The sequence below is a fragment of the Mesitornis unicolor genome, unplaced genomic scaffold (assembly GCF_000695765.1).
Source record: "Mesitornis unicolor isolate BGI_N332 unplaced genomic scaffold, ASM69576v1 scaffold49777, whole genome shotgun sequence".
In the NCBI taxonomy this organism is placed as follows: Eukaryota; Metazoa; Chordata; class Aves; order Mesitornithiformes; family Mesitornithidae; genus Mesitornis; species Mesitornis unicolor.
The window spans coordinates 74-16,430 of NW_010198031.1; the positions used below are offsets into that span (position 1 = coordinate 74).

A 16,357-nucleotide genomic window follows, 5' to 3' on the forward strand; every position below is an offset into this window, starting at 1 on the left:
CGCCCAGTGAAAAAAAAGGCACTTTGTTATTTTTGACACAGGCTGTGACTGTTCTGAGAAACGCAGCATTTGGAGTTCACAGTGAGCTGCACCGGACAGGTCTGGTCAGAAGGCAGTGAGTTTGCCCACAGAAGAACAAGCATCCGTTACACTTATTGTTGCAGTTTTGTAGAGACCATGTGCATTCAGACCTCAGCATCGAATCCTAATTTCTGTATTTCACTTTATTCTGTATGGCACAGCTGGTTACACACTAAGAGCCTATCAATGGAGTTGGAAGCTAAAGATGAAGAGGAAGAGAGCCTGCAAACAGCTTTCAAAAAGCTCAGGGTGGATGCAGCAGGGTAAGTGAGCCATAAAAAGCACAGTGTAATTTGTCTTTTGCCTCTAACATATTTATATTTGTTTTCTATTACTTTGAATCTCAAATGTAATTTGGTGAAAGGTTCCTTACTGTCTAAGAGGAGACAACTGCATCACTTCACATGAAATACAATTGGTTTAACTGTCTAATAGGCAAAGCAGTACACTTTATTACTGACTAATTTGGGCACAATATCCAACTGAAATTACACAGTGACTGTATAAAAACATGAAATGACTCACCCAAAGCAGCAAACCCAATCTTAACTATTACGGTAGCTGTAGTCACCTGTTGTGATACAGAACATGTGTCCATTCATGTAAACGCAGGTCTCTTCAGCCACGTTATCAACCTTTACTGCAGTGCATGAGGATTTGCTTGGAAAGCATCTGAAGGCCAGCACCAACACTTCATAGTGTGTTGGAGGGCCCAGTCTCACTGGAAATTGTTAGGCTAAATAGGAGCACTGATCATTTCTGATTTCGGGGGATTTTGTAGAGTAAAATGTCTGCAGGCATTCTTGTACTAAAAACACACTGGGCATACTGATGATATGTAGTATAAGTGTCTTCCTTAAAAGCAGAAGTTAGTAAAATTATGCAGTCTCACACTTTGTGAGATAGTTCACTTGAAGTGTTTTGAGAATTGACAGAAAAGAGAAAGTTTGGTATTGAAAATGTTACCTTGTGAATTCATCTCCATAGCCATCAATACTGCAGACTCATGGTTTCCTCTGCATGTTAAAATATATTTTGCTTTGCTGCTTATTTCCTTTACTTCAGGAGATCTGTTAAATGTGAAAAGAAAATAGCTGTTCTTTAAGAAGGAACTAGGCTTATTAAGCATACTGCTTTTGATACATTACCAGTGACAGACTGTGTGGGATTCTGGTTGATTCCTGATTGTATCTTCTTAGGCATAAAAAGATGTTGTTTTGCAGGCATGTGTTTTGAATGGCTCAAGTCTTGTGGCTAATCTCTTAAGTCCAACTTTGGGCAGAGTACTTGGGCCCTTCTGTGAAAATTTCAACCTAATTTCTTACTATTTCCTATCCCATCTTCCAAATCACACATACAGCCATCAGAAATACAGATGCATGTTTTGAGGCATTTATGTTGCCTGGACCTCCACTATCAGATGTTTTTTTCATTCCATGTTTGTCTGGGAAATTTAATGAGAAATGAATTAGTAATCTGTCCTCATCTGTTGTTGTACCTCATCCAGTTCTCCACTGAGTCCTCCTCAGCCTGCTGCTATTGGTTCCTGACTGCATTTTAGATGACTAGGAGTCTTTAACAACCATTGTCTGATGAGGACGTTTGGAACCTGAGTTCACATTCCTTTAATGTGTCATTTTGGTACAAATAGGGCATGACATCAGCCTGTGGGCATTTTGGCCTCCCTTCATTTCATGTCACCTATCTTTAGAAACTTGATTGAGGTCAATATAGTAAAAGCAGTTAGATATATCTCTGTGCCAGCCAGTTTCTAAGCACTGAAGTCAAGTCTGCAAGCTTAAATGTCTTAGCTAAGCATCTAAAGCGAACAGGCTGAATCTAGACCTCTGAAGCAGTGTATTCAAGCACTGCTGTAATGTGGCATTTCTCTTTTTACACAGATGTATTGCAGCTCTGTCTGTGGGCGATGGGACGATTCTGAGGACACCAACAAGAGCAGCCATGGATGGAGTCAAGCAGCAGACTGTCTGCTCGAAGGAAGCGTGGCATGGGTAAAACACCATTCGCTGCACCCTTGCACGTGCTTCTGGTTTGAGATATTTAGCACTCTCATACTGTTTCCAGTGAAAGTCATTAATTAGTTGCTTCAGCATATCTTTTTCTTTCCTTTCTATTACAAAACTTTACCATAACTGTTTGATATAATGTTTTTTAAGGGGCTTTCATCAAAGACTTTAAAAACCAGTATTTCCTCCTCTGTTATAGAGGATACCTAAAACTTGCTTTTCCACTGATTTCGTCAGAAGTCGTTTTCTTCAAGCCTTACACCTTTGCAACATCTTTTTTTGGTTATTGTATTTCTGTATTGAAGTACCTGGATACTCAGTGCAATTCTGCCAGCAGCTTAATTGATGTCCAGGTCCTGCACTACAGTTCATTTTGGGATGACAAACTATTATTTGCTTAACACAGAAAATCTGGGGGAAGTACCTTTGAATAAGGGCTGTTTGTATGTGTCTTTCCTTTGGGGGAGCCCCGATGTCTTCAGACTCCTCCATTGTTCCTGTCAGAGATTGTAAGTGACCAGTCACTTGATTTTTCTAAGGAAAAAAAAAATAAGAATAAAATCTTCCAAAACATTTTTAGCCTCATTTTAGAGCTTACTGAGCTATGATGTGGATTTTGGAGTTACCTACTTGCTCACCTGTCATAACCCTGCAGGTGTGTGAGAAAGCCTTCCAGAGGATCAGCAAGAGTCCCTCGTCGCAGACGCTCCAAATCTCCTGTCCTGCATCCTCCCAAGTTTACGTATTGCAATACGAAAGCCAACAGCCAGCTGAAACACAAAACCCAGGCAGACACATCAAAGGGTAGTATCAGTTCAGACATTTTTGTTACAGCAGAACACGGTACGAAGGACAGGAACGATTCTCACCTTGAGACCAGCAATGACAGAACTCAACCTTTGGAAGCTCTCATTGCCAAAGAGCCATTGGAGAAGTCAAGAGAGAATTGCCCTGCTCTCCCTTCATCCTTTGAAACCAGCTTGCATTCTAGCCAAACCTCAGATTTCCAGTCCTTATCCATGCTTAGCAACGGCAAGCAGTGCCCTTGCACGGACAAGAAGTGCCAGTGCAAGCAGTGGCGAACCATGGAGGTGTACTCTTTCTCTGGCTTGCGGAGCGTCCTGTCAGAGTGCGAAAAGGCAGTCCTGGGAGTCCACGCCCAGTCTCTTCAGAATAGATCCTCCTGCGGGACAGCCTCAGCAGGTTCTCCTCGATCTTGTTCTGAGCAAGCTCGAGCCTTTGTGGATGACGTGACTATTGAAGATCTTTCAGGATACATGGAATACTACCTGTATATTCCCAAGAAAATGTCTCACATGGCAGAAATGATGTACACTTGACTGAAAGCAATAGAGAATCCTGAACCAAGAGTTTGTGATAATGGTTGGGTTAAATGCCTTGTAAGTGCCATGTTTTCACTGTTGTGTGTTTGATCAAATGTTTCTTTGCCTCATACGGTTTAGTTTTCTAATAAAATGAAAAATGGGATATAGTTTCCAAGCTTAGTTCTAATAAGAATGCACTAAAGTCTCTGAATACCTTAACAAAAGCACTATAGATCAAATGGGACTCCCTTTGTTTTTTGGTTTGTGCTGTGACTATTCAAGCTCTGTATGCTGTTTTCACTATGTTTTGGGGAAAAAAAAAGAAAAGATTCTTTAGGTTTTGTTCTGAGGTTTTGCAGTGTTTGGAAGGTTCATTCTTAATGTTTCCAGTACTTAGCAAAAATGTTTCATAGCTGTCTTCCTCAGCCTGCTCTAGAGGGAAGAATGAGAAGGCGTTCAGCATTTTAGATAGGATGGATCTCCTTTCAACACTATCTGGCTCCTTTTTAGTTGGATCAAATTGTGAATGCTTCCTCCTCACAGATTTGTTGGGAGGTGCAGAATATTCGGGTGTGTGCTTGTACCTTTTAATAATCTAACTTGCTCACTCTTAAGCAGTTCTATTTTTCTGCAGATAAGTGAAGCTCTTTTAGAAGCAAAAATATATTTTGTTATTTGTGCTTTACAGAGGGAATGAAGACGGCTAACAGGTTTTTTGGCCCATGCTGTCTCAGAAGTGGAGATGGCAGAGCCATCTATACACGTTGTTTCTGAGTTTGATACACAAAGCAGGGTGGAAATAGGGTAAATGAGAAGTGTTTATCATAGAGGCTTTGTGGTGTAGAGCTGTAACATTCCTTCTGGTTGAAAATATTGAAATATTTTTTTTTGCTGAGACTTGCATTAATAAATGTTTGTCAAAACCCAGCAAATTAAAGCCTGAATAATTTTACTTTTTAAAAAGACTAAGAGTCTGCTTTCAGTGTCAGCTGTACACATGGTAAACAACTGTGCTTGAGTAAAATCCTGTAATTTTTACTTATATGCTCAAAAATTAGTGGTCAGCAAGCCAAGGAGTCACAAGCCAGTTGTATAAAAATAGTTTATAGCAGATGTCGACAGTTGGCCCTGTGTTCTGTGCTAGAGAAGTCTCAGACATTCTCAATGATACTCACTAGATTTTATTCTAATCATCCCTGAAATTTACACTATGAATCCAGGAAGTTCAGATTTAAAGTGTAAATAAATCCAAATAAATTAACATAAGAATGCAGGTAAAACTGTTATTCGCTCTAAAGTGTCCTGCAGTTACTTACCACGTGGTGCTGGCTTGTACTCTCACATTAAATTTAATTGATTTCTAGATTTTACTGTCCCCTTCACCTTCCTCTTCCAGCACGCCTGCAAACCCACACACAGAGCTTTGGTTTTCTTCCCTTTCTCTCCTTTCTCCCTGGTAAAATACACACTTTGCTTTTAAACAGGAGTGTTTTGTACTAGTTACCTTTGCTTCTGCTGTCTTTTAAAGACTGTTTCTGCTTCAACAAAGGGTGTCTGCTCACGTTTCTGTTCATGCTTTGGTTTTGTGCCCACTTTAAAATCTTTTAATGGTATTCTTAGCACATTTTACTCTCCTGTCTAGTTTCAGGACGAGTTCAACTAAGTGGGATGCAGAAGGGCATCCTGGATCAATTACATTTATTTCTTTCCTTGCAGAAGCCAAACCAAGCCCTAGCTAAGCTTTACATTGGCAGATGCTGAATCAGGCCACCGGGGGAAAAAAAAAAAAATCAATGAAGCTGATTCTACAGCCTGATTTCCACACTCTCCTTCTAAAACAGGGAAGGTGCTTTTGTGCCTGCAAAGTCCCGTGACCAACTCCAAGCACCTGCTCTCTCTCCTCTGTGATGTTTGCAGCAGCTCTGGGATGACACACCCCAGATTGGGTATCCCAAACCACCAGCACCCACAATCCTGCCCCAATGGCATCTTCTGCCAAGGCTCTGCTGATGCCACTGTGTCTGGCCTCGCAGCATCTCACAGCACAGCCCAGCTTCAGTCTCGTGCAGGTGGGGAGGCTGGGGACAACAGGTGGGGGATGATCTCAAGGTCACATAAGGTCAGAACACCCCTAAAGGGGGCTGGCACCAATCTTGCCCCTCAAGTCTTGCTTAGTTTAGCAAGCCAAAACCCAGCTAAAAAACCAAGTCCCTCCAGAAGCATCGTGTACCTGCAGGATGCAGAGGCATGCAGCGACTTGTTATTTTTTTATTCCCAAAGGCACGGCATTAATTCATTACAAAATACGCTGCTAGATGGGGCTTTCTGGACAGCTACCTGCAGGGGAGAACAGCTTCTGCTTGGTCAAGATGCTCCTTTCCTATCCTAAACCCAGAGGTGTCCCCTTCCAGTGAAAGGAGCCCTAAAAGATACTTCCCGGGCAGTGAGGGCTGTCCTATGCGAAGCAGGCGGGAGGGGAGGCTTCAGCACAGAGGGCAGGGCAGCACCATGCGATGGGGCCAGTTTTTTGTTCAAAGCCCCATTTGCACTGAGTTTGCAACAGCATAGGCCACCGCCCTGACTGTAGCCTCTAAGCAGAGGCCAAGCAACAGCCTTTCCCTGTGGGTGTCCTTGAGGCCAGCATGGGGTCTCTTGGAGCACTTGGGAAGCCCTGGGCTGAGGAGAGAGCATGGTTTTGGAGACTATTGCCTATGGAGGAGAAGGTAGGACAGGTCATAGTACTTCCCAGCCTCACCGCTCTGCCATCACCCTCCTGCACACCCTTGGGAGCAGGACATCTCAACACCAAGAGATTCATTTGCACCTCCCAACCCTAAGAAAATTGCTCCTTTCACTGTGTTCAAGCAGCTGAGTATCATTTTGGCTGTACTCCCTCCCAGTGCTCTTGGGCAAAATATGCCTCAGTTTCCCCACTTGAATCAGCTCTCCCAACCCCTCCTCTGTTTCTTTCCCTCCACACCTGGGACAACATCACAAGCTCCGTCACAGGTGGAAGATGGGAACAATGCATGGAGGAGACACACTAGTACTCAGAGCCCTCTTGCAGCCCCAGGACCAAGCCTGCAGAGCCCGCTCCTCCATCCTCTCCACAACTTGGCCCCATAACCATGCTGGTTTTACCCCGCAGCATTGGCAGCTAGTCCCATGCATGGGAAATTATCCCCAGGCTGCCATATTGCTGGAGATAGAGCATGATGAAGCCACCTGACATAAAGCACAGGCCCACATGTCCAGGTCTCTGTCTCTCAAAATGTGCCAGCTACCTACAGGCGTTTGCCTGCAGACCTCTGGGTGATGCTCATAGCGCCCAGTGAGCAGCACCTATGGAAGCCCCAGTGCTCTCCAAGCAGCGGAAACTCGGGCGGTTTCCAATTGTGACACGCCTTGCTAATTTTGGAAATGACCCCCTGCATTGGTGCAGAGGGTCTCACCCAGTTTGGTGTGGTACCCCAGGGCTCTGATACACAGTGAGGACTCCTGGGCTCTACTCCAGTACAGGCTGTGCAACAACTATTAGGCTGTAATTAACCTGTGCTCTCCAAAAATCCTTGAATACCCTTAAAGAGCCATTGCTGCTCCTTTCCATGAAGGCTGCAAGGCAGGCAAACCACCCGCTAAGCATTTTAAAGCCAGTATCCATCAATGTATCTATTACCTATCTGTCATATCTAAACCGGTAAAAAAAAAAAAATAATCTTCATCTCTGTTGCAAAATATTCCTGAGGAGCCGCAGGGGTTGGAGCTGCCCCGGATTGCTGAGCCGCCGCCTCGCCCACTGAAACGATGCCCGCACGTTTCCGTGGGAGCCCTGCCACGAGCGGGGACGGGCTGCGAATTTGCCCCCGCCGCTGCCGCCACCCTCTCCCGTGACCCTCGGCCTGAGCTGCACACCCCAGCCTGGGAGATGGAGCTGCCCCGGGAGTGATGCTGCTGGCGGGAGCCCATGTGATGCTGGGCTAGCGCCGCTCGCTCCCCGTCCCTCTCCCCGCTCGCTCACAGGCTGTCATGGCGACTCCCAATAATGTTACTCCCACCAACTGCAGCTGGTGGCCCATCTCGGCGCTGGAGAACGACGCAGGGAAATCCACGGAGGGGGAGGAAAACCAGGACCCAACAGACCCCGCTCTCAAATCCCAGGACAGACTGGTTTTGTACCACTGGACCCAGTCCTTCAGCTCACAAAAGGTAAAAAAAAAAAAAATAATAATAGCTCAGCTGGGTTCATGGGGAAGATTCGCCTCCGGTCCCCAGGGCATCCCTTTGCCTAGGGAGGGGGGATGCACTGGTGGGGAGAGCAAGGGGCTGGTCCCCAAGGGGGCGAGGGCAGCAACGTGTGGCCAGGCAGCTCTTTTGTACCTGCGGTTCTGCCTTTCAACAGCATCTGCCTGGGGAGGTGATGGGGGGGGGGCTCGGCCAAATCCTGCTTTTGCTTTGGGATCATGGCTTGCACCGGGAGCTGCCTTGGCTTTGTGTTCACTCACAGTCCCCCTGGAGTGGCCAGGGGCGCAGACAAAGGCTGAGCCAAGCCCTGGGACCACTCTGCCACCGGGAGAGGGGGACATAGCCCCCAAACCGGGCTCCTTCCAAGGAGCAGACCCTGGCACGCAGCAATGATTTACCCCTGACATTGCAGCAGTGCCCTGGAAATCCTATTCCGAGGGTGCCTCAGTGGGAAAGCACATTTTCCAGGCAATTGTAAATGCTTATTGTGCAGCACAGCAGCTGTATAGCAAACCTGACCTTCTTCTCCTAGCCCCAACACACTCGTTATTGCCATGCTGTTAATATTACATGGGGAATAGGCTATTCGGAGCGGGGGGGAACACAAAGTTCACTCAGTGCAGGGGTCCCCTCGAGCCCCACAGCCCAGTGGGGAGGCCAGGAGATGCCAGGGGCAAAGACACGCACGTTGCTGCTTGCGGGCACAAAGGAAGGGGAGGATGCCCAATGCAGCAGCGTGGCTGCACATGGTCGGCTTCACCGTTGCCAGCAGCGGGTTGACTAACGGGCTTCTGGTCTGCACCGGCGAGGGATGCTCGTCCCGGCTCCCCCACCTTGTGCCGGGCTTACTGCTTTTTGTCTTGCTCGTTTGGCCACCAGGAGCAGGGAGGCAGTGGTTAAGACACTTCTTGTATGGGGTTTCCTAGAACTGAGTTCCCCTCTGCAGGGCTGGGGACAGGGCACCCAGAGCCACAGGGCCACCTCGCACCACTTCAGGCTTTGCTTTTGAGCTATTGCTGGAAGGCAGCCGAGCCCGGGCTGCTGTGATGGACATTGCAGGGTGGGGGCCGCACTGGAGCCCCCACTGCAGAGTGGTTTTGCTTGGAGATGGCTGCAGGTGAAGCTTTTCCTACTCTGCCCTGGGAGCTGCTTGGAGCAGCCTCCATGGGCACCTTTTGGGGCCCCCCACTAGGATCTAGCCCTGCCTGCAAAGGGATTTCTTTGAGCTTTACAGCCAGATTTTTGGATTTTTACACAAGATCCCCCATGGCAGCCACAGCAGCACTGCAGGGACCAGCTAGGGAGCCCAGGCACATTTCCTCGCCCCGGCTGGGACCCCTCCTTGGAATGCTGGCAGGGGCTGCCCTCACCTACAGGCATGGGGTTACCCCAGGAGCCAAGCCCTCCTGCCTGCACTGCCTCCTGCCAGGCCTTGGGCCTTGGCTCTTCGTAACAGAACAGGGAAGCACTGGGAGTTTGGAGATGGCTGCCCTGGGGTGGTCCTGCCCCAGGTTCATCCATCAGCTGGGAGGAAAAGGCCGAGAGCAAGTTGCAGTTGAGGGACCCAGGCTTTCCCTTGTTTGACTTTGAAAGAAAAAAATTAATTTGCCAGCCCTGTAAATAATTAATGACTAATTTTGCAGGAACTCTGAAGTACTCATAGAAATGCTTATATTTGTTAAGTTGTATTTTTAGCTGCTGCTAGTTAGAAGAAAACAAGTGCTTTTCACTCATTCAGTGATTCTGTAAAATGTGTTTGTCTCACATCCCCCAAGGGTTTTTTTTTACCTGTTTGACATACTTAGTTCATAACAGTCAGGTTTTATAACCCAGAAGCCTAAAATGCCATCCCTGAGTGCATATGCAGCAGGATCAACCCCGAGGGCCAGCCACAGGCAATGGGGACAGTGCCCCACATTCCAGGCCCCGCTCTTGCCTCTACCTGCCCCTCCACACCACTGGACTCAGCTTTTGGTGCCCCCCCAGGTGGATGTCCCCCTCCCAGCAATGCCATTGCTGGCCCAAGGCTGGAGGAAGTGGCAGGAAAGGCCACAGGTTTGGCACAAGAGGTGCGAAGGCGGCAGGTCATGCCCCCAGGCTGGCAGCACCATGGAGCAGGAAGGACACCATGCAGAGGCTGCCTGAGGCCCTGCACAAAACAGGCCCAGGTAAAGCCAGAGCCCACCCCCAAACACAGGACATACCTGAGTTTGCATCCAAGCCTCCTTCAGCCAAGCAACAGCACCCACTGGGAGCAGAGCATAGGATTACTGCAACCCTCCCCTCCTCCTCAGGTGTGTGCTGGGCTATACTAGGAAATGAAGCAACATCACTGATCCCCGCCCAGCTGGGGAGCTCCCATCTCCCTCCACCTGCTGTGAGGGATGGGCTCCCAGCCCCTCCGACAGTTGCATAGGCCACCAGCAACCAGAGAGAGGATGGCCCAAGGTCCTGCAAAGTTAGGATGGGTTTGGGTCTCTCCTGTTTGCTGGGAAGGTGATTCCTTACTTGGCTGCCTGGATTTTGCCAAAAGCTGCTTGACTTCTCGCAGGACGAGGTCTGTCCCGTGCTTAAGCAGCAGGGGAGGGCCAGGGTGTGTGATAGGGTGGCGGAGGGGCCATGTTGGTTTGTGGGGCTGAGCCCTTTCTCCCTGGCCTCTTGCCCCAGGTGCGGCTGGTTATCGCGGAGAAGGGGCTGCCCTGCGAGGAACGAGATGTCAGCATGCCCCTGATGGAGCACAAGGAGCCCTGGTTCATGCGGCTCAACCTGGGGGAGGAGGTGCCCGTCATCATCCACAGGGACAACATCATCAGTGACTACAACCAGATCATTGACTACATGGAGAAGAATTTCACAGGAGGTATGGGGGGGCTGTGTCTTGGGGAGGAACTCGAGTCTAATCCAGATGCTGTTTGCCAAATGCACCCACTTTTGCATGGAAAGTTTCGGCTTTGCCCCAAAAGAGCAACAAGCCACCAGCTCTCCCCAAACTTACACATTTTCCCATGAAAATGAAGGATTTTCAGCAGAAATCCCCAAATGTCACTTGGAAGTACTGCTGGAGGACTCTGCGGGGGAGACATAGCTGTGTTCCCCCCTTTTTCTGCCTTGAAGGCCAGATTCCCAAGCCAAATTGTTTCCCCCCATCCCCATGGTGTACAGTGGCATCTCACCAGAGCTGTGGCTGGGGCATGGCTGTGGAAATGCTTCTGGGTTTGGCCACCTTTGTACTTTGGCCTGGGATAACAGTGTAAAAACCCCAGTAACTCCCAGTAAGTGGCCCCACTGAGAGAAGGTGGGTTTGAGCTGAGTGCTGCTGCTCCTCTCCCCTTCCTCAATGAACCCTGTGCCACTGGCCATGGGCAAGGGACCCTGCCATCCCCTGTGCCACTGTGCCTCCAAGAAAACCACCTCTTCAAAGTCAAACAAAGCTGGCAGTGCTGGGGACCACACAGGATGATGTGACAGAGGAAGGGACAGCCAGGAGAGGGACTCCTATTTCCCCTGGAGCAGGGCTGCAGCCAGTGGCCAGACGAGCCTGGGATGCTGAGACAGCACCGGAAAGCAGCTGTTTGCAGGGCCGCTGCGGCAAGCAGCCTCTCCCCGGCATCTCGCGTCCCTTTGCCCTCATTTCCCCAGAGCTGTGGACTGTCAGGCTGGGACGCTTCACCAGGGAGGCTTCAAAGCTGAGCTGGGAGCTCGGGCTGGGCCATCACGACGCCCGCCCCAGCATCCATCCCCCTTGCAACAGAGACATCAAAAACATCTCAAAATAGCTCCTGAAGCAAGGGCGTCTTGCCAGCTCAGCTGCTGTCCTCTCCCAGCCCTGCTGTGGTGCTGCTGCTTGGCAGACACACGATGCTCACTCACTGGCAGGGCAGTGGGGTTGGGGGTTGGTCAGGAGGAGCCCATGGGGATGGTGTAGGTCAGGAGGATCTGACAGCGGTTCCTGGGTAATGGCAGTGACTGCCCTGCCCAGTGGCAGCCCTGGGGCCAAGGAGCAGTGGGGAGTGTCACTCTGTGATCCCTGCACCATGCAGCAGCATCACCCGGTCTCTGCAAAGGGCAGGTGGTCTGGCATATGTGACAACAGGCTGTCCCCAGCAGGAGGGGGACACAGCGCTGCCCATGCGCTGGGAAACTCCTGTCACTGAGATTGTCCAGCCAGGTGCAATTTCTTACCTTGTTGCTGAGAAATGGGGAGGGGAAGCTCTAGGGAAGAGGATCTGGAGCATCACTCCCTGCTGCTTGCTGTGCCCTGAGCCCACCACTGCTGGCTGGCAAAACCGTTGGTCTGAAGGGAAATCACTCAGCTTGTAGAAATGTGCAGAGCTTGAATGTGCCTTTACAAGAAGGTGTTTTCACTGTGTTATGTTTTCCCCTGGGCTGGAAGCATGGCCTTTTACATTTGCTTACATGCACGTTCAGGGGCAGCTATCAGTAGAGGGTGATGTGATGAGCAATGTTTTTTTTCACCCAAAAAGCAGTTAATAGTGCAAATAAGCCACTTTTGAGGGTGCTTCTCCCTCTAGGGCATGGCCCGGCAGTGCCAAGAAACCACTGCTGGGTTGGCTGGTGGCAATGCATCTCAGAGCCTGGGCAAGGGGCTCCTTCAAGGGTGGCAGCCCCCAGCGCATCCTTCTGAGCCTCCCCCAATCCTGCATCTTGCATGGGCCATCTATATGCGACAGCAGTATGCTTTTGCCGTGGTATGCAAAGGCAGAGCGAGTGCCATCCCACCAAAAAAAACTCCCTGGGAGGTGCTGAAAGACATGGGCCAGTGGCCAATACGCCGCTATTTCATTGTGGTTGCTCTGTCTCACTGCCGGACAGGGCGGTCACTCTGGATGTGCTGGTTTCTGGTTTCCAGCCTCAGCACCAGCCTGTCAGGTGCTGGCTGGGAGCCTGTGGAAGAAGCATTCAGGCTATGGGTCAGTTATTATTATTTCATTCAGCGAGTCGCTTTTCTCGGATGGAAAATCCCCGCTTGGAGGGGGCTGGAGGCCAGGCAGAGCTGGCAAGAAGCAGCTACCAAAACGTTCCCTTGCTCAGGGGACAGTAATGCTGATACCCATCAGTTAGAATAATTTTATGGAGCCCACCAGCAGAGACATCCCCAGATCAGAGCTGTTAAGAGGTTTGCGATACAGGAGCTGCCAAAATTTCCCTGACTCCTGTCCAGCCACAGGTGCAGCAGGCACAGTGGTGCCGGAACTGGGGCAGGCCAAACCGTGCATCTCTGCTGGGTGGGCATTGCCAGGCTGTGCCCACAGCCTCAGGCAGTGGGACTGGGCAGAACCGTCATTTTGGGACCTTGATTTAGGAGCCGTGTTGGCCATGTTTGCCCAAGTCCTCCTGTCAATGTGCCTGAACTCATGTTGAGATGCTGGTGTGTGTTACTACCTGCACTGCGGACGGCATGTGGGCAATCAGCTTTACTGAGTCCCGGTGATAAATTTACTCACTACCTATTAACTGCTATCTGAAAATGCCGTAAACTTTTATGATCCTATATAAAAATGGAGCTGGTGTTCTTAGGGGAGACAAGAGCAACATTTCTCTCCTCGTGGTGTGATCTCCTGTGCATTTTGAGCTGGAAGTGCCATAAAAAGAGCAGGATACAAACTGCCATGCACAAAAGATGAATAAAACCCAACAAGGTGAGGAGGAGAAGAGCCGGCCAGGGCCAGGGATGCTCCTGCGGCTGAGGCAGCGGTTGAGCATGGGGGAAAATGTGCTGGGTTCCTTCTTTGGTCATCAGCTTCCTGAATATCCTTTGTGAACGGGATTTTCAAGGAAGCCCAAGAAAATTAGGTGCCTCATTGCCACTGAATCACAGAATCACTGTATTACACATTGGTGTAATGAGTGCGTAACTCAGGAGATCCCAAACTTGAATTCTCCGTGCTGTAGCTCTTTTCTGCAGAACGGGAAGGTTTTGTTCCTTTTCTGAGAGATGTGAAACCACAGCGTCCAAATCCAGGGCTGCAGAGGCAAAGGGTTTGCAATGCCGAGCTCCTGGGGACACTGGGGCAGTGGCGCTGGGTAATGATGTGCGTACATGTCCCTGCTCAGCGGTAGCTCAAGCCAGGACCACACACTGGTGTCCCATGCAGGCTAAAGAGCCCCTAGTGAGTGTTCTGCTGACACCTTTCCCTTTGCCCCCTCAGAAAACGTCACCCAGCTGATCCCTGAGCCGGGCAGCCTGCTGCACTCACGGGTGCTGCAGTACCGGGAGCTGCTGGACTCGCTACCCATGGACGCCTACACACATGGCTGCATCCTGCACCCCGAGCTCACCACCGACTCCATGATCCCAAAGTACGCGACCGCTGAGATCCGCAGTAAGTCGCCTCTCCTGGGGGCTGCCCAAGGCTGTTGCCACCTTCCTTTAGGCTCGGTTTGGCTCCGCAGCCCATCTAGTCACCCTCTTCTTGCTCATCTCCCCTTTCCACTGACACACACAGTGACAGAGCTGTGAAACAGCAAAACACAGCTATTTGGGAGCTGCAGGCACCCTGTGGAGGCTTCCTAGCCCCAGAGGTGTCTGAGCTCCCATGGGCCATGCACGCTTCTCACCCAGCTCTTTTTGGGGCACGTGAATTTTCTCCCTCTCCCACATGTCCCCTCTCCCTCCAACAGCTCTGTGGGCACAGGTGGGCGACTACAGCAAGACTGAATTGCAGATAGTGGATGAATTGGCATAAGACTGTGTACCTGACCTTCAAGAACTCATGAAACATTGACAGTGCTTAATATAACTCAACGGCAAGGATTGCTTGCCAGAAAAGTGCCCTTGTTCAGAGGGCACCAGCATGCCCCACGTCTCTTCCCTCCTTTAGGCTCTGTTCCCATAGCAAACATCATTCCCCCACCACTGTCCCTTCAGCTGCCTGGGTCACAGATGGTCACTCCAAAATGGGATGCACTCATGCACAAAGAGAAATAGGCTGTTCCTGAGGTGTACACCATGCCCTGCCTCTGCTGGCATCTTGCACATGCGGCTGAACCCATGCCGTGAGCATCACCCCCGCCCCCAGAGCCCATCCCCTCCCCAAAGGGTGCCATTGTGATGGCTTCAGAGCTGCCTGCCTTGCACCCCTGCCCCTGCTCTGCTGAGGTCCTTAAAAATATCTTGCTGCCCAAACCTCCTCACTGGTGGCATTTTTCCCCAGTCTCCAAAAAGGAGGGGCTGTGGCAGATCCATGGAGTGCCCCAGTGCCAGTGGTGCCCTTCCTCCCCAGCACATCCGCTATACACACGTGATGGCCGCACTGCGCCATTACAGTGGGTGCTGAGGCAAATCCACATGTTGTGTCCCAAGGAAAGGGTGAAGTGAGGGCCAGGCTCTCTCAGGGGAACAGGAGACTGAAACCTGGGTGAGATCCAGGTTTTCCTCTGAGATATAGCCCCAGGACAGCTGGCTGGGAGCCTTAGCAAGCAGGAGCTTCAGGGCTTGTGGTGGAAAACAAGGAATTTCACCATTTTGTGGCAGCATACAGTCCCAGCCAGCCCTGGCACCTCTCAGCCTGGGTGTTGGCAGAGCCAAGCCCTTGTTGGAGGGAACAAGGACAGAAAGGCAGATGGGGGCTGACAGGAAGAGATTGGCCCAGCTTCGGGTAATTTATGTTGTCCCTAAGGGGCTACTCTGCATCTCGTATTCTCTTCTTCCATTTACTCTGCTTCTTCCCCTCCATCAGTTCCCTTGCACACCCTGGCACCTCTCAGCCTGGGTGTTGGCAGAGCCAAGCCCTTGTTGGAGGGAACAAGGACAGAAAGGCAGATGGGGGCTGACAGGAAGAGATTGGCCCAGCTTCGGGTAATTTATGTTGTCCCTAAGGGGCTACTCTGCATCTCGTATTCTCTTCTTCCATTTACTCTGCTTCTTCCCCTCCATCAGTTCCCTTGCACAAAGCCCTTCATGTCCTCCCCATGTCATGGGAGGGAGGAAGGTGGGCATCTTTCCCACACCTGCAATGAGCTCTGTGCTGAATTGCACCCCTGACACTGAGTTGGGGCAGGACAGCTTCATTTGGGAGGGAGCATCCCCTACCCTGCTGCTCCCTGCCCCGTGCACCCCCACACGTGGGCAGCAAGCTCAGACATCCCAAAGGATCAACCTGCTGGGGATGGAGCCGCAGGAACCAGGTTATGGGAAAGCTCAGGGATGTTCTTAAAACAAGAAGAGACAGAGAGAGGCACAAGGTCATCCCTACCCCTGCCAAATACAGCGCCCCCCACCCAGCCCCTCTCTCTGTCTCCCCCCAGGACATTTAGCTAATGCCAGCACAGACCTGATGAAGCTGGACCACGAAGAGGAGCCGCAGCTATCAGAGCCCTACCTCTCCAAGCAGAAGAAGCTCATGGTAAGTTGGTCAAAGTCACACACATCTCGTTGGTGGTGGGGGACATGACCCATGGACCTCCCATGGGCACCTGCTGCCTCATGTCCCTGCACAGTTGCAAGGACTCATGTCCATCTGTCCATCCTAACCTTACTCTCCACCCAGGCCAAGATCCTGGAGCATGACAACGTGAACTACTTGAAGAAGATCCTTGGTGAGCTGGCGATGGTGCTGGACCAGCTCGAGGCGGAGCTGGAGAAGAGGAAGCTGGAGTATCAAGGTAGGCACTGGGCTGCGTTTGGGGGGTGCTTTTCTGTGAGAGGCTGAGGTGCAACAG

At 50.6% G+C, this 16,357-nt stretch overlaps 2 protein-coding genes across 6 annotated transcripts in view; both read left to right on the top strand.

The window, feature by feature from the left end:
* The first annotated feature begins 229 nt into the window (after positions 1-229).
* Positions 230-3,448, top strand: LOC104544193 (oxidative stress-responsive serine-rich protein 1-like). Its single transcript, XM_010188994.1, has 3 exons — positions 230-344; positions 1,983-2,093; positions 2,764-3,448. The coding sequence occupies exons 1-3, from the start codon at positions 268-270 to the stop codon at positions 3,446-3,448; spliced, it is 873 nt and encodes a 290-aa protein (XP_010187296.1). The 5' UTR covers positions 230-267.
* A 4,011-nt stretch (positions 3,449-7,459) lies between these two features.
* GDAP1L1 (ganglioside induced differentiation associated protein 1-like 1) overlaps positions 7,460-16,357 on the top strand; it is a 12,218-nt gene continuing 3,320 nt past the window's right edge. The window contains exons 1-5 of one of the 5 annotated variants that reach the window (XM_010188996.1): positions 7,460-7,639; positions 10,316-10,535; positions 13,846-14,019; positions 15,944-16,041; positions 16,186-16,300. In XM_010188996.1, the coding sequence (XP_010187298.1) occupies positions 7,460-7,639; positions 10,316-10,535; positions 13,846-14,019; positions 15,944-16,041; positions 16,186-16,300 (787 nt within the window). Of the gene's footprint in view, positions 7,640-10,315; positions 10,549-13,798; positions 14,020-15,943; positions 16,042-16,185; positions 16,301-16,357 lie in introns of all 5 variants that reach the window. The other 4 variants (XM_010188995.1, XM_010188997.1, XM_010188998.1 and 1 more) reach the window with 4 other exon arrangements.

What these genes read in the sequence shown, in the direction of transcription:
- LOC104544193 (XM_010188994.1), top strand. Translation starts at nt 268, where the DNA reads ATGGAGTTGGAAGCTAAAGATGAAGAGGAAGAGAGCCTGCAAACAGCT. An exon ending in CTCAGGGTGGATGCAGCAGG is followed by an intron (nt 345 to 1,982) that starts GTAAGTGAGCCA and finishes CTTTTTACACAG; the next exon opens with ATGTATTGCAGCTCTGTCTG. An exon ending in TCGAAGGAAGCGTGGCATGG is followed by an intron (nt 2,094 to 2,763) that starts GTAAAACACCAT and finishes ATAACCCTGCAG; the next exon opens with GTGTGTGAGAAAGCCTTCCA.